This window comes from Oncorhynchus keta, chromosome 26 (assembly GCF_023373465.1).
Source record: "Oncorhynchus keta strain PuntledgeMale-10-30-2019 chromosome 26, Oket_V2, whole genome shotgun sequence".
In the NCBI taxonomy this organism is placed as follows: domain Eukaryota; kingdom Metazoa; phylum Chordata; class Actinopteri; order Salmoniformes; family Salmonidae; genus Oncorhynchus; species Oncorhynchus keta.
The window spans coordinates 12,079,549-12,100,234 of NC_068446.1; the positions used below are offsets into that span (position 1 = coordinate 12,079,549).

Sequence of the window (20,686 nt, forward strand, 5' to 3'; positions counted from 1 at the left end):
CCGGATGTGACTCATTTACATGGGCATGTTGCTCATTTTTACCACACCCACATTCAGCCTAGTGGTTAGAGCATTGGGCCAGTAACCAAAAGGTTGCTGGATCAAATCCCTGAGCTGACAAGGTAAAAATCTGTTGTTCTGCCCCTGAGCAAGGCAGTTAACCCACTGTTCCCTGGGCACGGTGGATGTCGATTAAGGCAGCCCCCGTACCTCTTTGATTCAGAGGGGTTGGGTTAAATGCGGGAGACACATTTCAGTTGAAGGCATTCAGATGTACAACTGACTAGGTTTCACCCTCAACTCCTCCTTATTAACCCAAGTAATTTGTTGATGTTTACGGGTGGATTTGTCTAAAAGTGAAAATGATCCAAACTTTATTTTGTATTCTTGTAATATTTTATAAAATAAGTGAATAACCATATCAGATTTTTTCCTCATAGGCCTAAATGATTGTACATTTATGGTGAAATACATGGGAGATGAGTCAGAATTGAAGAACCAGGAGAGAACAGGAGTAAAATATGTCATCTCTAATGAACACTGTGATCCCATTACAAACAACAGTGCCAAAATACCATCCTCAAAATATTCATTTTATAAATAACAACAATAAACTGATCACTTAATTCACATCAATCAATAAATAAAAATCAACATGATCAAGCCTTAATCCATGAGCATTGTGTTGGAGGCATAAACCGCCCTATTTGTAATATACATAGTGCTTTTGAAGGAAGTCAACAATAAATGAGCATTTATAGGACAAAGCATTCACTCAGAGGACTGTAAACTTGGTATGGGCAGACAAATATTATACATGGAGTTCAGTTCTCTGTTCTCACACACACACACACACACACACACACACACACACACACACACACACACACACACACACACACACACACACACACACACACACACACACACACACACACACACACACACACACACATATACACACACACACACACACAAAATCAATCTCCTGGCATTTATCAGCCCTCTCTCTGTCCCCGCCAACGGTCTCTTACTGCATCAGCACCTATAGGGCAGAATAGCCGGTTCCACTTTGATCCGGGGGCCAAACAGCACCCCCAGCAGCATCTTCTCCCCCCAGCCCAGAAGCTTGTTGACAGTCAGGTTGAGAGGAAACAGGAGGCCCTGTTCGGCATCCACTCTTTCCTCAGCCCTCACTGCAGATGCAGACAGCTTAGCTGCTGGCGACACCTGCTGGTCAACTACAATACTGTGCTGGCTCAAAACAGAACTGCTGCTCAGGCTCCCTGTTAGTGTCTCCCTCTCTGCTCTTCCCTTGCTGTGGTCCTTCCCTGTCTTTGGAGTCGATTTAGGCCTCCCCTTCTTCACGCTCCGACAGCGGCTGGGCTCTCTTTTAGGCTGGCCTCTTCCCTCTCTCTCTACCTTTGCCTGGGTTTGGGAGGAGTAGCGATTGGGCCAACCTGCTGCTTTGACACAGGATGTGCTCCTCTCTCTCTGTTGTACATCTGTCTGTGAGGAGGAAAGGGCCATCGTTGAAGGCTTTCTACCGTGACTTTTTGAACCACTGGTGCCTTCTGACTCCCTCTTGTGGATGGTGTTAGAAACGCTGGACTGCATTGGCTTGTGGCTAATGCTGTGCCTATTGCTGCTTTCTGGCTCATTCTGGTGGGGAGTTGGGGGAATTGCACAAACGAGAGACAGGGAGAGGGTGAGGCTCTTGCGCTTCTCAGAGTGAGATGCAATGCCTGTTGGGATTTGTGGTGTGTTGGAATTTGGTGTCGGTGTCGCTGGTTCGTTGGGGCTTGGAGTCATTGCTCCACATGGGCTCTGGGCCTCCCTCTGGTTCCGGTTATGGTTCAGGTTGAGAGTGAGCGTTTTGTGTTTTCTGGAGAGAGACAGCACGCTCCTCTGGTCTTGCTGTGGCTTCTCTGATAAACTCTGAGTTTCACCTGAATATGAGGACCTTTGCTCTATATTCTCTGTGTTACAAGTGGAATTCTCATTGTACATATTATGTACTTTAGCAACCTCTAAAAAGTCCTTAGCAACATAGCCATTGTCGTGAATATTCATGATCTGATTGGCTGACAGGGGGACAGAGGAACCGCCGCTAATGTTTTCATTGCTTGGCTGCAGACATGTGTCCAGTGATCTGATTGGCTGGATAGTGGGGTTGCCATTACAGGTTTTCTGAGTGAGGGTTCCTTGGAAGTGTTGTAGCTGACCCAGGAAATTGAAGTTTGGGGAGATTGAAGGCCTGCGCTCTTTCACAAACCTGAAAGTGAGGAACAGACAAGATCAGATGTGAATAGTTTACACACACACACACACACACACACACACACACACACACACACACACACACACACACACACACACACACACACACACACACACACACACACACACACACACACACACACACACACACACACACACACACACACACATTATAATACACATACAACACAGACAAACACACCTGTAGGCATGGTCAAGGTCCATCCCCAGGTTGTACATAATGTAGGCCACAGCCAGGGCAGGGGAGCGAGAGATTCCTGCAGCACAATGAACTACCACAGATCCACCTGATGACATAGCCCCATCTGAGAGAGAGAGAAGAGATAAGACATTTTCTTTTATTTGAAATCATCCATACTGTATTGCATGACATCACTTCAGCCAGACTGCAAACTGTGCAAAGCACACAGTTTATGTCAACTGTCATGAATGGGCTTCCTGCAACAGTAGGCTTGTATCAATTGTCCGTGGTACTGAATGGGATGTAACAACATTCAATATTTCTGAAACCATAGGAGCATAACTGGCCTGCATGAAACCCTGATCAATAACTGCTCATCACTTGAACTGGGTCATCTGTGTTTCTTCCAGACAGACAGTCGCCAGTGTGTAATGCATACATGATGATGCAGACTATAGCATAATGATGACATGCAGAAATGTCCTATTACCTCATCTGCAGGATTTGCGTTGTCAAATCTCCAATGATGCCTATATTCCCCTTATACTGAACTAGCTCTATCGTGCACTAGCTGTCTCTTTTCGAAAATAGTGCATTTGCACTATATGGGGAATAGGGTTGTCATCCATTTGACACCAAACTAACCCAATCTCATCATTATTCTCACCGATAAAACGCAGTGCCTCCGGGATATGGGGCAGCAGGTCGTCTCGGAGAGAGTCCTCGATTGGGATGCGAAGGTACTGGGAACGGGGAAGGAAAGTAGGCTGCGGGCTGAAGCGGCTCACGCTTAGCACGTATGAGATCCCGCGGGCGTCGAGGCAATCCTGCAGCCGAGTAGGGAGTGCACGGGAAAAGCGAGACAGGGAACACGAAATATTAATAAATTCTAGTCTTCTGGAAGAGGTACATTTTCGGTGCATTGTGAAAATACAAAACTTTGGCCAGTGACGAGAGCTAGGCTATCAATTATATAGACTGACCTACTGTATGAAAACATTATTACCTGCGTAACGTCCGTCTCTGCACCCAGGTAAAGATGCGGTAGGATGAGAGACAGCGGTGGACGCTCGCGTGTGCCGTTCTCTCTCTCCCTGTGGAACACCATCTCTGTCCTTTGTGTCTGGAACCGAAACATGAGAGAAAACGGTATTCATTTCAATATCAAGGGATTACAATTATGTATTAGGCTACAATACAGAGGCATCGAAAAAAGACTGCATGGAACTTTGACAATAATTTTAACAGTTGCATGAAATATATTAGCATTATTATTGCTATGAATGTTAATTCAGAAAACATTAATTTGTTCTATTGCTGCTAGAGAATGACGTTCTCTTTGCATTACGTCATGGATTTTGCAAGTTTGCATTCATTAGATGATCATAGGAGAATATAAAAACCAGTCATAAATTATGCAAGCAAAATGCAAGAAATATTACATTGTACTTACAGCGACGATTTTCACTCCAAACGAAGATACTGGAAATATCGCACAAATCAACTTGCACACCAAATAACTCGATCTAATCAACCCGAATGGTCTCAAAGAAAATGGATTAAGAATGCAAAAATATATGTTATGCTTAATTAATAATAAGTAGAGTATAGAGCTCGCTCTCTCTTTCTTGACTTCTACTCTCGTCCTGTTCCTTGTCCTGTCTGCGACTGTAACATTATTTGTTGTTGTATGGCTATACCTGCGCGAGGGGGAAAGGATGAGGTAATGCTGTTTCTACAAGCTAAGAATAGTACAATTGAATGTGATGTCATTTTCAACCAATCCGCCGCCCATGCCGGACTCATTTGTTAATCATCATCAATTCGCCTGAAGACCCTTTGCTTTTTATTGTGACGAATCGTACCTTTTCTGACGCTATTGTTGCAGAGGCGTTTTTAAAAAACATGCAGCTGCATTACGTTGTGGCGAAAAGCATTTATTTGTGAAAAACCCTATAATCTCTTCCAGTGGCGATTTTAGCATGTAAATCCTGGCGGGGCAACAAAAAAAAAGTGGGATGCATGAGTGGGATGCATGCCAGCAAAGCCACAACACAACGCTAAACAATACATTAATTGTACCATAACGGTGACAAACGGTGCCCATAAACTGTTAGGGCCTACATAAACCTGTCCCAACACTTTACCACTACTACACCTGGCTGTCAGTGGAGCCTGGTCTTGCAGCAAACAGTTCATTCAGCCTCATTTACTGCCATTAAAAAACCCATAACTGATATGGCTGACTTCCTTAAACAAATGTGGTTTCTGCTGACAATTGAGATGTACAAACTATGGCATAAGGGGACGACAAGCGGATAAGAGGCTAAATTCAGGTTAAGACATTAATGAGCGAGCTAGGATGGACGCAGTCAATATAACTATTTGTTCAGTGTTTTTGAAATGTACAGCAACAGAATCCAAAACATGGTCCGTTCTTATGTAACAGTATAACTTTAGACCGTCCCCTCGCCCATACCCGGGCGCGAACCAGGGACCCTCTGCACACATCAACAACAGTTACCCTCGAAGCATCATTACCCATCGCTCCACAAAAGCCGCGGCCCTTGCAGAGCAAGGGGAACCACTACTTCAAGGTCTCAGAGTAAGTGACATCACCGATTGAAACGCTATTTAGCGCGCACCGCTAACTAAGCTAGCCGTTTCACATCCGTTACACTCACCCCCCTTTTGGCCTTCCTTCTTTTCCTCAGCAACCAGTGATCCGGGTCAACAGCATCAATTTAACAGTGTAACTTTAGACCGTCCCCTCGCCCATACCCGGGCGCGAACCAGGGACCCTCTGCACACATCAACAACAGTCACCCTCGAAGCATCATTACCCATCGCTCCACAAAAGCCATGGCCCTTGCAAAGCAAGGGGAACCACTACTTCAAGGTCTCAGAGCAAGTGACGTCACCGATTGAAATGCTATTTAGCGCGCACCGCTAACTAAGCTAGCCGTTTCACATCCGTTACACTTACAGTGTTCTCCCTGTACACCAAGTCAGAACTGTAGGATAAATAAAGGAGGCATATATGCAGACAAGGAAAGCTCTTACAATATTTGATGATTACATTTATCACGACTCAGGATATGACCCAGATGCAGACAGAGGACCCGGATAGTACAGTTCTCAATAATTTATTATAACACTGGGCAAAGGGCAGGTCGAGGAAAGGCATAGGTTCGTAATCAGGTAAGAGTCAGGCAGGTACAGGACTGCAGGCAGGCTCGGAGTCAGGGCCGGCAGAGGTTTGTAATCAGGTCAGAGTCAGGCAAGTACAGGATGGCAGGCAGGCTCGGGGTCAGGACAGGCAGAATGGTCAGAACTTGGAAAACTAGGAAACAACCACTTGAGAAAATGGAAAAATTCCAAGTTTAAAATGATAAACATTCAACATTGGCCTTGCTGTCAATGATGCATGATTTGTGCCGCGCTCAAAACAACTGTTAACTCGGAACTGCGAAAACTTGACTTCAGTGAGTTCAAGACAACTGGGAAGTCGAGAATAAACCAGCTCCGACTGGATAAAAACCCTTTTGAACCGTCATCCAACTTGAAATTGTAAATCCGACCTCTTTCTAGAGCTACGACCTGAAGATCAAGACATCATTATGATTCGACCTTGCTTTTTTCAGAGTTCCCAGTTGTTTTGAAAGCACGATAAATCCAGAGAATGCAAGACTGGAATGCCAGTTTAGACCGTCCCGTCCCCTCGATGGACACTAAGTCTCAGGGGAAGACGTCCGAAATAACCTTAAATTACATTTAAGACCATGGTTAACATTGGCTGACAAAAACCAAAGACTTTCAACATACACACGTTAAGATGGCGCCGAATAGGATGGCTGACGTTTTACATGCCCAACTGTGCAATTTTGTAAAACATTTTTGCATTGTTTGTAACTTGTTTTTTTACTTATTTTGTATATAATGTTGCTGCTACTGTCTCTTATGACCGAAATTAACTCAGAAAAGATGGAGGAAAAGGGGGCTGCCTTCAGAGAATCCTTAGGCGAATGAGTAAACTCCCACCGCCATCCGTTCTTCTGGCTAACGTGTAGAAGAAGCTAACGTGTAGAAGCTAACGTGTAGAAGAAGCTACGGCTGGTAAGACGAGGGGTGGGGGTGTGTGTCTATTTGTCAATAACAGCTGGTGTGCGATGTCTAATATTAAAGAAGTCTCGAGGTATTGCTCTCCTGAGGTAGAGTACCTTATGATAAGCTGCAGACCACACTATCTACCAAGAGAGTTCTCATCAATATTATTCGTAGCCATCTATTTACCACCACAGACCGATTCTGGCACTAAGACCGCATTCAAACAACTCTATAAGGCCATAAGCAAACAAGAAAATGCTCATCCAGAAGCGACGCTCCTAGTTGCCAGGGACTTTAATGCGGGCAAACTTAAATTAGTTAAACCAAATATTTACCATTATGTGTCACCAGAGGAAACTAGAGGGAGAAAAAAAACTCTAGACCACCTTTACTCCACACACAGAGATGCATACAAAGCTCTACCTCGCCCTCCATTTGGTAAATCTGACCATAATTATATCCTTCTGATTCCTGCTTCCAAGCAAAAACTAAAGCAGGAAGTACCAGTGACTCCCTCAATAAGGAAGTGGTCAGATGATGCGGATGCTACGCTACAGGACTGTTTTGCTTGCACAGACTGGAAAATGTTCCGGGATTCATCCAATGGCATTGAGTATACGACCTCAGTCCTCAACTTCATCAATAAGTGCATTGACGATGTCATCTCCACAGTGACCGTACGAACATATACCAATCAGAAGCCATGGATTACAGGCAACATCCGCATCGAGCTAAAAGCTAGAGCTACCGCTTTCAAGGAGCGGGACATTAATACGGATGCTTATAATAAATCCCGCTATGCCCTCAGACAAACCATCAAACAAGCAAAGCGTCAATACAGGATTAAGACTGAATCCTACTACACCGTCTCTGATGCTCATTGGATGTGGCAGGGCTTGAAAACTATAACGACTACAAATGGAAACCCAGACGCGAGCTAAGCAGTGACGCGAGCCTACCAGACGAGCTATATGCCTTATATGCTTTTTTCAAGGCAAGCAACACTGAAGCATGCATGAGAGCACCAGCTGTTCTGGATGACTGTGTGATAACGCTCTCAGTAGCCGATGTGAGCAAGACCTTTATACAGGTCAACATTCACAAAGCCGCGGGGCATGTACTCAAAGCATGCGCGGACCAACTGGCAAGTGTCTTCACTGACATTTTCAACCTCTCCCTGACAGAATCTGTAATATCTACATGTGTCAAGCAGACCACCATAGTCCCTGTGCCCAAGGAAGCAAAGATAATCTGCCTAAATTATTACCGTCCTTAGCACTGACGTCGGTAGCCATGAAGTGCTTTGAAAGGCTGGTCATGGCTCACATCAACAGCATCCTCCCAGATACCCTAGACCCACTCCAATTTGCATACTGCTCCAACAGATCCACAGATGACACAATCTCAATCGCACTCCACACGGCCCTTTCCCACCTGGGCAAAATAAACATCTATGTGAAAATGCTGTTCATTGACTACAGCTCAGTGTTCAACACCATAGTGCCCACAAAGCTCATCACTAAGCTAAGGACCCTGTGACTAAACACCTCCCTCTGCAACTGGATCCTGGACTTCCTAATCCTCAACACTGGGGCCCCTCAGGGGTGTGTACTTAGTCCCCTCCTGTACTCCCTGTTCACCCACAACTGCGTAGCCAAACACGACTCCAACACCATCATTAAGTTTGCTGACGACACAGCAGTGGTAGGCCTGATCACCGACAACAATGACACAGCCTATAGGGTGGAGGTCAGATAACTGGCAGTGTGGTGCCAGGACAGCTGATCGTGCACTACAGGAAAAGGCGTGCCAAACAGGCCCCCAATACCATTGGCGGGGCTGTAGTTGAGCGGGTCGAGAGTTTCAAGTTCCTTGGTATCCACATCACCAACAAACTATTATGGTCCAAACACACCAAGACAGTCATGAAGAGGGCACGACAAAACCTTTCCCCCTCTGGAGACTGAAAAGATTTGGCATGGGTCGTACTGCCCAGTATATTGCGTAAGTCTTCACTGGGGCCAAGCTTGCTGCCATCCAGGACCTATATAATAGGCGGTGTGAGAGGAAAGCCCATAAAACTGTCAGAGACTCCAGTTACTCAAGTCATAGACTATTTTCTCTGCTACCGCACGGCAAGCGGTACCTGAGCGCCAAGTCTAAGACCAAAAGGCTCCTTAACAACTTCTACCCCCAAGCCATAAGACTGCTGATCAATGAATCAAATGGCCACTGGACTATTTACATTGAGTCCCCCTTTTGTTTTGTACACTGCGGCTACTCGCTGTTTATTATCTGACAGTTTGTAGGCACCATTTGATATCGTTATAGTGCAATTAATGTATTGTTTAATGTTGTGTCGTGGCTTTGCTGGCATGCATCCCACTTGGTATTTTTATTTGTTGCCCCACCAAGATTTAAATGCTAAAATCGCCACTGCTGCTAGAGCTGCCCTGGTCAACTGTAAGTGCTGTTATTGTGAAGTGGAAACGTCTAGGAGCAACAAAATCTCAGCTGCGAAGTGGTAGGCCACACAAGCTCAAGGTCACAGAACTGAAATGCTTGATAATGTTTGTGATATCAGAGACAGAATTGTGTCAAGGCACAGATCTGGGGAAAGGTACGAAAATATTTCTGCAGCATTGAAGGTCCCCAAGAACACAGTGGCCTCGCTCATTCTAAAATGGAAGAAGTTTGAACCACCAAGACTCTTCCTAAATCTGGCTGCACGGCCAAACTGAGCAATCGGGGGAGAAGGGCCTTGGTCAAGGAGGTGACTAAGAACGTGATGGTCAGTCTGACAGAGCTCTAGTTTAAAAAACAGATACAAATACACCTTATGGAACAGCAGGGATTGTGAAGAGACACACACACATGCACAGACAAAAACTTACACAATAAGACACACTCTACAAACACATAGATTTTGCATTGTAGATATGTGGTAGAGTAGTTGCCTGAATGTACACACTTAATGTAATGTAATATAATATTTTAAATTGTATATAACTGCCTTAATGTTGCTGTACCTCAGAAGAACAGCACCTGCATTGGATCCTAATAAATACAAATAATGTAATCATTCAATCATAGCCTATATATAGTGACCCACAGATGCAAGAGGGGGAGAAAACTCACATAACATTGCACAACTCAAGATAAAATGGGTTAACATGAGAAGTACATAGATCATTTATATTAAATTCACGTTTTATTTCTGCATCAAGGCTGATTTTTGCTTTGCACGGGGCACACGTTTGCATGTTCACTGTAGCCTAGGAGACGGCCTAGTTCGTCCCATTGGTGCATCATGACGAGTTACTCCTCTTGCTGAAGCCCTATATTCCCATTGGGTCAAATTAAGAATAAGAAATAATGAATCTAACCTGATCTCAATCCAGTTCTGCATTTACCCCTGTTAACAGTTCAGGTTTATGACTGGGGGAAGATTTGCTGATCCGAAACCTGTGCTTGAGGGCCATTTTAACCTGGTGTTGAATTAGGAAAATATAAATATGACTCTAGAACTTGTCTGTTGTCATTTTGATTATTGAGGGATAAAAACACATGCAGGTGCCGCTTTCTTCAGTGGAAGCTCGTAATAAATGTGATCAGCACAACAAAGGACACCGGGAACAGGTGAATAATGGGTTTGGGTCACTTTCACTCCCCCTCTGACCTGTTCATTCATAGAGGATTTACCAAATCAGGAGTTCCTTTCTGATTAATCAGGAAAAAACGAATCTCACACCAGAAGACATACATTGAATTTACATGTGGATTGAGGGTCGGTCTCCCAAACATCTCCATTGATCATGCTTTTTAGTCCAGGAAAAATAATCTATTATGTCAAGATAACAGTGAGGATGGAATCTGTTATCTTTTCACACTTGAGCTGCATTTACACAGGCAGCCCAATTTTGAATTGGGCAAAAGATCTGATCCAATTGGTCAAAATACAGAATTGGGCTGCCTGTATAAACACTTCCTAAATGATCTGTAAAGGCCCACTCGGTGATCTGTTAAAGCCCACTGTGACACTCCATATCCTATCACCCCTTTCATCCTCAGCCATTAGGTTAGAGGTACAGGTTGGTAACATGCAGTGTTTGAGAAGCTACTCTGAAAATATTGTTAACCAAGCTACCAATTACTTCACACTGGAAGTTAAGCTACACTAATTCTAACCTCAAGAAAATATAGTTCACTTTGAAGTAGTAGTTCACTACATCCAAACTAGTTCATGAAAAAGCATCATATGTAAATCCGATATGTCAGACTACAAATCAAGAAAAGATCACTTTGGGGTCATATGTTAACAATGTGGAATTTAGCCTATTAAAGACCATTTCAAGTGAGAGTTAGGCAACTATGATGCAGAAAAAGGAACTTATTGCCTACTTCACCCACATTTTATTTTAGCAAAATCAGTAGTGTCTAGTTCCAGTAGTTAACTACACTGCTACATGGCAAAAAAATCTTCATTCAATGAGCAAAATCACATAACATCTACTACTTTAGTCAATGTGATGAGTTCTTATTGATTGGACTATGTGATACATCCAACTACGGTTCTGGAGAGCTGCTGGGTGTTCAGGCTTTTGTTCAAGCCCAGCACAAACACATCAGTTTTTTGTTGTGGACGTGGAACTGTGGTGAGCTTTGGAAAGAAATTCCTCTTCACACATCAACACACACAGACACACTTTCCCACCAAGAAACAGAGAGCCAGTGGTAGAGTATATGGCATAGTTTTACTTTCACATTATTCAGTACAGAGTAAATCTTAAATCTAACACAGGTATCTCACAGGTTTAACACCGATACACAGGGCTGCATTAGCTAGCAGATACTGCACACACACAAAATTATTCTACAGTTTCCCCTATAATGATCAGACTGTCCCACTAATGTTGCATGGGTTAGACATAGAAGTGACTCCTGTTGAAACTAATATGACCATGTCTCAAAGATAATTTAGGATATTTTTATCATGTGGTACACCGACACACACACGCGATGCCCACCCCTGATGATTAGATCCTGGTAGTTGTGATTGACAATTGGTCTGAGTTCTCTCCTCCATCTCATCTCTAAGAATGGACATGTTGGTGCGTGTGTCTGAAATGTGAGTTTACAGATAAGTGCTGTCCAGTGTCTTTGTGGTTGGTTGCGTTTTCAAAGATTATAATCAATCTATTTGCAGATTGCTATCTTCTCCCAATTAATACCATATGGTAAGTATTTGTGACGTGTGTGTGCGTGCGTGCACAAGCTTGTGCGTGTTTAGAGATCAAGTTCTGAGGTACTCCTCTTTTTTCAGTCAATCACGGTGTCAAGCAGCACTCTACTCTCCAATCCCATCCCTCTTTTCAGCATGAAAAAATTAAAATAACGAATACTTGGCCTCTGCTCTGCTGCTTCACTCTTCATGTGAACACGGACTGCCCTCTAAACTCCTTCCAACTACCACCTGAACTCCCATCAATGGGACTTGCTCAATGCTTGCTTATGCACGACAAACATTTCATAAACTGTCGTAAAACAGCCCATGTCAGTTCTCAACCAATGTTCCCTGCCTCAAGTGTCAAAAAACATGGCTAATCTGAAATAAACAGTTAATTACAATGGTGGTAAGTAGGTTTTATGACAGGTTTAAGTCAAGTGTCAACCTCACCGCTGTTTGATTAACACTGTAAACAAGACCAGCTACCCCGCTACTCTCTCCCTCAATCTCGCTCTCCTTCGAGCTGACCCCTCTACCCTATTCGCAGGGTACACACGGCTAGCCCTACTCTCGCTCTCACACACACACACACACACACACCACCATTAAAGAAAAAAACACTTCAATAACTCCACTACTAATAAAAGTAAAGATGACAAAAAAGATAAAGTAATTACATTCTTTATATATATATATATATTTTTTTTTTCCATGAACAGGTACATAATCATTTGAGTTTATGTATAAAGTATGGGTACACGCCAGAAAGACAGGGGAAGTGGGAGAGGGGTGGTGTGTGTATGTGTTTGAGGGGTATTGAAGGACTGAGGTCTCTTAGAACCACCTAAAGTGCACTGGCCATTTCCACTGGAATAGAGCTGGAACTGTAGACTTGGGAATGTGCCGGAGATTTTTATGGAATATTATATCTCGGGGATTATACTGATAGAGGCCCTTGGAATGTATAACCGGTGGGGGACTGGGACAGCAGAGGATGGAGAAGAGATGGGGTTGGGATGAAGGTGGGGGTTTAGAGTGTCATTTTGGACCCTTACACAGAAGAGTCCCATTTCTTTAGGGATTTCGTTTTACCCCTCCCTCCAACTAAAGGAGGACCCTATACAGATACTTTACACGGACACTTAAGCATGTACAAATATACGTATCTGCCTACATGTGAGAGTATCTGGGTGTGTATTACGTGTGTGTGTGTGTGTGTGTAGAACTCCCAGGAATAGTCTAAGGTTGAAATGTCGCGGAATCAACGCACAGATTCTTCCACCCTCCCTCCATGCATCACACAGGCACCAGCTGTCATCACAAGTACTCAGGGCTTAAACAGACAGGACGGAGAAGAACAGGACACGCGCACACACACACGCACGCGTAAACACCAGAAAAAAAACAAGAATTGTAGCGCCAATGATAATAAACAGTAATAACAATAAGAATCGGAATTATAATCATGACAAAAATAATAAATGACATTAATAATAGGGCAGTCGTGCAAGTATGCAACGGCTGCTTTTTTTTCCCTTATGTAGGTATTTTTCTTTCTTCTCGTTGATTCTTTGTTCGGGGGGGGTTGAAACACTGGTCTCGGTGTGTTGGGCTTCTAGAGCGTGGTGATGATGGCCTGGAGCGTGTTGGGTGAGTTCTAGACTCAGGGATTCAGAACTGTTCTGCCAGGAGGTCACAGACGCGCTGGGAAACAGTGTCCTTGCTGCTGCGCAGAGTCAGCCGGTACATCTGACAGAGAAGGGACACAGATTTAACATGTGTAAACACACACACACACACACACACACACACACACACACACACACACACGGTGGTCAGTAAAGTTCAAACACACATAATATATATACAGTGCCTTCAGAGAGCATTCATGCCCCTGGACTTATGCCACATTATGTTACATTACAGCCTGAATTAAACATGGATTACATTTAGTTTCTCACCCATCTACACACAACATCCCACAATGACGAAGTGAAATCAAGATTTTTGAAAAAATGTTTGCAAATTGATAGAAAATCAAATACAGAAATATCTAATTTACTTAAGTATTTATACACCTTTGCTATGACACCCCAAATTGAGCTCATGGGTATCCAATTTCCTTTGATCATCCTTGATACACATGGGGCCAACTCAGTTGTTTGGACATGATTTAGAAAGAGAAACACTCTATACAAGGTCCCACAGTTAACAGTGCATGTCAGAGCGGGAACGATAACATGAAGTCCAACGAACTGTCCGTAGAGCTCAGAAATAGAATTGTGATGAGGTATATATCTGGGGAAGGGTATAGAGTGCTGAAAGTTTGCAAGAGCAGTGGTCTCCATCATTGGGAAATTGAAAAAAATATGGAACAACCCAGATTCTGCTTTACAGCTGTCCGTCCGACCAAACTGGGCAAGAAGGACCTTGGTCAGGGAGGTGACCAAGAACCCAATCACCAATCTGACAATTACTTGGTTGAGATGGGAGAACCTGACATAAGGACAAAAGTCTCTAAAGCACTTCACCAATCTGGGCTTTATAGGAGAGACCAGACGGAAGCCACTCCTGAGAAAAAGGTACATGACAGCACACCTGGAGTTTGCAAAAAGGCACGTTAAAGACTCAAAGCATAAGGCAAAATATGATTCTGATGAGACAAAAATGTATCTCTTTGGCCTGAATGGAAAGTGTTATGTCTGGAGAAACCCAGGCACAGGTCATTTGGCCTGTCAACACAATCCCTATGCTATGCATTTCAATGAATGGAGCCAAATACAGGCAAATCCTTGATGAGAACCTGCTTCAAAAGTGAAAAATCTTAGATTGGGGCGATGTTCCAACAGGACAATGCTGACCACAAGCATACAGAGAAAGCAATACTGGGATGGCTTCAGGACAAGAATGTGAAAGTCCTTGAGTGGCCCAGCCAAAGCCCAGACTTGAATCACATTGAACATTTGTGTAAAGACTTGAAGATTTGCTCCCATCTAATTTAAGCGCTTGATAAAATCTGCAGGGAAGAATGGGAGAAAATCCCAAAATTCTGATGTACAAAGCTGATAGACAATAATGACACATTCTCCAAGATGACTCAAAGCTGTAATCGTCGCCAAAAGTGAATCCATAACGTAGACTCAGGGGTGTGAAGACTTAAGTAAATGAGATATTTCTGTAATTAAAAAATAAATAAAAATCACTTTGTCATTATGAGGTATTGTGTAGATGGGTAAAAAAATATACATTTAATCAATTTTGAATTCAGGCTTAACAATAAAATGTGGAATAAGTCAAGGGGTATGAAAACTTTAAGGCATTGTATATATTGGATCATCATTAACACGAGTTTAGAATGGATTTACAATGATGACACATTATCAACCTCGAGTCTAACACTGCACAGAGACCGAGAGAGACAGAGAGAGAGAGAGCCAGAGAATGTGGAGATTCAAGTGTTCAATTTTGGGGTGTCAGTGAGAAAGTGTGGAAGAATCAATGTGGAGGGAAAAGTGAATGAGAATGTGAAAAAAGGGTGTGAAAGAGAGAATAGGGGGATGAGAAAGAAAGAACGATAGTGAGAGAGATCAGAGACAGTTGTGTGTTACCTGCTCGCCAGGCTTGATTTGCAGCAGCACACAGAAAGACACAGACAGCAGTGAGTGATGCAATGAGAGCAGCACAGAGAAGGACAGACGGACTCTGTGTGTGTGTGTGTGTGTGTGTGTGTGTGTGTGTGTGTGTGTGTATATATATATGCATGTACATTTGTGTGTGTGTGTATATATGCATATACATTTGTGTGTGTGTACCTGGGCCTGCGCATTGGGTTCCAGTCTCAGCAGACAGCCGACCTGTTGGGCCTTGGTCTGGATGACTCCAGCACACACATAGTTCTCTGGGTTAGGATCCACATTCTCCAACAGGGCTGTCCCCAGGCCCAGCAACTAGAGACAAGAGTGGGAGGGTGGGGGGAGAGAGAAAATGGGAGGGGGTAGAATGTGGTAGACATTCAGCAGGCAAAGGAATTAAATGAATATGCCTAAAGTGTGTGTGTGTGTTTACCTTGGCCTTGAGCACTTCTGTGTCCATGCCATGACTGGCCTTGAAGATCTTTTGTGCTTCTTGCTGGGGCCTGAAAAGAGAATAAGTCATAAATACACACACGCACCCTCTTACATGCTCGCACCCTACACACACTCTCGCTCACTGGCTGAGTTGTTTCCAGCGCTGGAAGAAGTCTGCAGCGGCCATCTCTGTGGGTTGGAAGAACTTGTTGATGGTGACAGGCAGCTTGAGAGAGATATTCTGCAGGGCTCCCCCATACCTGAGAGGAACACACACACACACAATTAACACTTAATAAACTGAAGATAACAGAAAATGTTTGCGTGTATGTTTGAGTTACTACTGATCTTCCGTGCGTCATTGCGAGGTATTTGTATCATATGTTCTGTGTAATATTCTGTGCGCGTGTGCACCTGAACTTGATGTTGAGCAGCGGAGCATCAATGAAGTCGGTCAGACACTCGATATTGATGACTTGCTGCACCTGTGCTCCTCCCTCCACTAGGGGTTCCACTGTTTTGGTCTGCACGTTGAGCTGTGGGAAAGCCAGTCAAGGAGAGGAACAGAGCCGGGACTAGAGACTACACTGGGGGGACTGTAATATTGAATATAGCTATGTGTGTTAAACAGTATAGACTACAACCCAATGGACACACATAGTAGTGTTGCACAGTACAGTCGTGGCCAAACGTTTTGAGAATGACAAATATTAAATTTCACAAATTCTGCTGCCTCAGTTTGTATGATGGTAATTTGCATATACTCCAGAATGTTATGAAGAGTGATCAGATGAATTTAAATGAATTGCAAAGTCCCTCTTCGCCATGCAAATGAACTGAATCCCCCCCAAAACATTTCCACTGCATTTCAGCACTGCCACAAAAGGACCAGCTGAAATCATGTCAGTGATTCTCTTGTTAACACAGGTGTGAGTGTTGACGAGGACAAGGCTGGAGATCACTCTGTCATGCTGATTGAGTTTGAATAACAGACCGAAAGCTTTAACAGCATTCTCAAAAGTGACAACAAATGCGATTATGAGTGTAATGCTTTTATTATAAAAAGGTGCATTTTTATGGTGAAAATGATCAGCGTATGTATGCCAGTTAGGCTCTACACTCGTTGTAATGCGGATTAATGTGTTTACATTTTAAGAAGCTATTTGGCCACATCAGTTATGATGCAAACCTCATCAAAACATATATGCCTATGGGCAAGGCTACATGAGGTGTGTGACTGTAACCGGTGTGAAATGGTAGCTAGTTAGCGGGGTGCGCGCTAATAGTGTTTCAAAATCGGTGACATCACTCACTCTGAGACCTTGAAGTAGTTGTTCCCCTTGCTCTGCAAGGGCCGCGGCTTTTGTGGAGTGATGAGTAACGATGTTTCGAGGGTGGCTGTGGTCGATATGGCTGTGGTCGATATGTGCAGAGGGTCTCTGGTTCAAGCCCAGGTAGGGACGAGGAGAGGGACGGAAGCTATACTGTTACATTGATGCTGTTTCACCCAGATCACTGGTTGCTGCGGAAAAGGAGGAGGTCAAAAGGGGGGTGAGTGTAAATGGTGTGAAATGGCTAGCTAGTTAGAGGGGATGCGCGCTAATAGCGTTTCAAAATCGGTGACGTCGCTCGTGCCGAGACCTTGAAGCGGTTGTTCCCCTTGCTCTGCAAGGGCCTCCGCTTTAGTGGAGCGATGGGTAACGGTGCTTTGTGGGTAACTGTTGTTGATGTGTGCAGAGGGTCCCTGGTTCGAGCCCAGGTAGGGGCAAGGAGAGGGACGGAAGCAAAAAACTGTTACACGACTATGGTTTGGAAAAAGGTGGAAAATAGCATGTGAAACAGCAGGGCATCATTCACAAGTGAGTGGCTAATATTGTCACCCATCACACTATTCTTGATATAATCTTGTCTTTACATATACTAAATAATATACATTACCAGGCAAAAGTTTGGACACCTACTCTCTCAAGGGTTTTTCTTTATTTTGACTATTTTCTACATTGTAGAATAATAGTGAAGACATCAAAACTATGAAATAACACATATGGAATCATGTAGTCACCAAAAAAAGTGTTAAACAAATCAAACTATATGTTATATTATTCAAAGTAGCCACCCTTTGCCTTGATGACAGATTTGCACACTCCTCCCCCATATGCTGAGCACTTGTCGGATGCTTTCCCTTCACTCTGTGGTCCAACTCATCCCAAACCATCTCAATTGGGTTGAGGTCAGGTGATTATGGAGGCCCGGTCATCTGATTCAGCACTCCATCACTCTCCTTGGTAAAATAACCCGTACAAAGACTAGAGGTGTGTTGGGTCAATGTCATGTTGAAATACAAATGATAGTGGGACGGCGTATCGCTTCAGAATGATGTGATAGCCATGCTGGTTATGTGTACAGTTGAAGTCGGAAGTTTACATACATTTACGTTGGAGTCATTAAACTCGTTTTTCAAACACTCCACAGATGTCTTATATCCGCAGTAAAACGAGTCCTATATCAACATAACCTGAAAGGCCGCTCAGCAAGGAAGAAGCCATTGCTCCAAAACCACCATAGAAAAGCCAGACTACGGTTTGCAACTGCACATGGGAAAAAGATGGTACTTTCTGGAGAAATGTCCTCTCGTCTGATGAAACAAAAATAGAACTGTTTGGCCATAAGGACCATTGTTATGTTTGGTGGAAAAAGGGAAGAAAAAAAGAACACCATCCCAACCGTGAAGCACGGGGGTGGCAGCATCATGTTGTGGGGGTGCTTTGCTGCAGGAGGGACTGGTGCACTTCACAAAATAGATGGCATCACGAGAAAGGAAAATTATGTGGATATATTGAAGCAACATCTCAAGACATCAGTCAGGAAGTTAAAGCTTGGTCACAAATGGGTCTTCCAAATGGACAATGACCCCAAGCATACTATAGAACATTTGTGGGCAGACCTGAAAAAGGGTGTGCGAGCAAGGAGGCCTACAAACCTGACTCAGTTACACCAGCTGTCAGGAGGAATGGGCCAAAATTCACCCAACTTATTGTGGGAAGCTTGTGAAAGGCTACCCGAAACATTTGACCCAAGTTAAACAATTTAAAGGCAATGCTACCAAATACTAATTGAGTGTATGTAAACTTCTGACCCACTTGGAATGCGATGAAAGAGACAAAAGCTGAAATAAATCACTCAACTATTATTCTAACATTTCACATTCTTAAAATAAAGTGGTGAATATTTACTCTGAAAACCAGAGTTTAAATGTATTTGGCTAAGGCATATGTAAACTTCCGACTTCAACTATACCTTTAATTGTAAATAAATCACTGACAGTGTCACCAGCAAAGCACCAACACACCTCCTCCTCCATGCTTCACGGTGGGAATCATACATGCAGAGATCTTCTGTTCACCTACTCTGCATCTCACAAAGACACAGAGGATGGAACCAAAAATCTCATTTGGATTCATCAGAACAAAGGACAGATTTCCACCGGTCTAATGTCCTTTGCTCATGTTTCCTGGCCCAAGGAAGTCTCTTTTTCTTATTGGTGTCCTTTAGTAGTGGGTTCTTCGCAGTAATTCGACCATTAAAGCCTGATTAACAGTCTCCTCTGAACAGCTGATGTTGTGATCTATTTGGGCTGAGATGTCTGAGGTGCAGTTAACTCTAATGAACTCATCCTCCGCAGAAGAGTTAACTCTGGGTCTTCCTTTTCTGTGGCAGGCCTCATGAGCGTTTCCTCATAGCGCTTGATGGTTTTTGCGACTGCACTTGAAGAAACTTTCAAAGTTCTTCAAATGTCTTTGCTTATTTAAGCTGCTCTATCCATAATATGGACTTGGTCTTTTACCAAATAGGGTTATCTTCTGTATACCACTCCTTACTTGTCACAACACAACTGATTGGCTCAAACGCATTAATGAAAGAAATTCCACAAATTAATTTAACAAGGCACACCTGTTAACAGAAATGCTTTCCAAGTGAATACCTCATGTTGCTGGCCAGTACATTCAGGAATTCCTGCCAGTGATGCAACAAAATGCCAACATGGCGATTTACAGTTAGCTGGTGTTCTAAAGCCTATTGTTTCCATTCCCCTTTAATGCATACATGTCTGTCTCCAAAAAATGTTGACGTAAAAGAAATGTAATGATATTGAACTTAAAAGATGCCCAAATACTGAACAGAGCAGCAGCAGCAGCGTTTGTCTGGATCATCTGCCATTTTGTGACTTTGGCTAATATACCTTCTTTTTTTGCAGTGGTATCATTTTGGTATCGAGTATCGTGATGGTATCGCGTATTGTGATACTAAACCTGGTGTCAGTATCGAAGTCAAAATTCTGCTATTGCTATAGTGTGCAAAATAAGGGTGTGCCGGTGTGTTTGTTTGTGCAAATGCATTGAAGGATATGAGACTGCAGCTCCCCTGGACAGCTGACTGTGGTGTTAAAGCTGACAAACTGCACCGAGGTTTTATTGCCATAGAACAGATACATCCTCCCTAAAAATATATAAAAAAAACATGTTAGAAGATATGTCAAATGGACACATTTAGGTGACATTTCCAAAATAAAACATACAGGTTATAATGCATCATGTACTGTTATGTATGCTCCCGTATTAAGGCTATAATGCAGCATTACACACCAACTCATTCCCGGTTATAATGCATTATTCATAATACCTACAGTACAACACGTATGGACACAGTCGGTAACTCACCCATCTCATTAGTAAAAGCACATACAAGTTTCACAGACATATGACTAACATAAATAAATGGAATGGTGTCCCTGAACAAAGGGGG

General features: G+C 43.3%; 2 protein-coding genes across 5 annotated transcripts in view; both read right to left on the reverse strand.

Annotated features, from left to right (window-relative positions):
- Positions 1-574: 574 nt before the first annotated feature.
- Positions 575-4,251, reverse strand: LOC118358955 (tyrosine-protein phosphatase vhp-1-like). The gene is made up of 5 exons (XM_052480255.1): positions 3,936-4,251; positions 3,489-3,605; positions 3,150-3,309; positions 2,483-2,606; positions 575-2,275 (listed from the first exon to the last, which is right to left on the reverse strand). Exons 2-5 carry the CDS (start codon positions 3,588-3,590, stop codon positions 1,039-1,041), a joined length of 1,623 nt encoding a protein of 540 aa, XP_052336215.1. The 5' UTR covers positions 3,591-3,605; positions 3,936-4,251; the 3' UTR covers positions 575-1,038.
- Positions 4,252-11,324: 7,073 nt separating this feature from the next.
- The window catches only part of LOC118358644 (AP-2 complex subunit alpha-2-like), a 77,573-nt gene continuing 68,211 nt past the window's right edge, over positions 11,325-20,686 (reverse strand). For all 4 annotated transcript variants that reach the window (XM_052480254.1, XM_052480253.1, XM_052480252.1 and 1 more), the window contains 6 exons: positions 20,290-20,380; positions 16,298-16,420; positions 16,027-16,143; positions 15,882-15,951; positions 15,629-15,763; positions 11,325-13,565 (listed from right to left, as the gene is read on the reverse strand). In XM_052480254.1, coding sequence (XP_052336214.1) covers positions 13,488-13,565; positions 15,629-15,763; positions 15,882-15,951; positions 16,027-16,143; positions 16,298-16,420; positions 20,290-20,380 — 614 coding nt within the window. In that variant the 3' untranslated portion in view covers positions 11,325-13,487. The remainder of the gene's footprint in view (positions 13,566-15,628; positions 15,764-15,881; positions 15,952-16,026; positions 16,144-16,297; positions 16,421-20,289; positions 20,381-20,686) is intronic.

Coding starts and splice junctions, on each gene's coding strand:
- LOC118358955 (XM_052480255.1), bottom strand. CDS start 3,590: ATGGTGTTCCACAGGGAGAGAGAGAACGGCACACGCGAGCGTCCACCG. Junction 3,310..3,488: donor CAGAGACGGACGTTACGCAG/GTAATAATGTTT, acceptor ACTCGGCTGCAG/GATTGCCTCGACGCCCGCGG. Junction 2,607..3,149: donor GGAGGCACTGCGTTTTATCG/GTGAGAATAATG, acceptor TCTCTCTCTCAG/ATGGGGCTATGTCATCAGGT.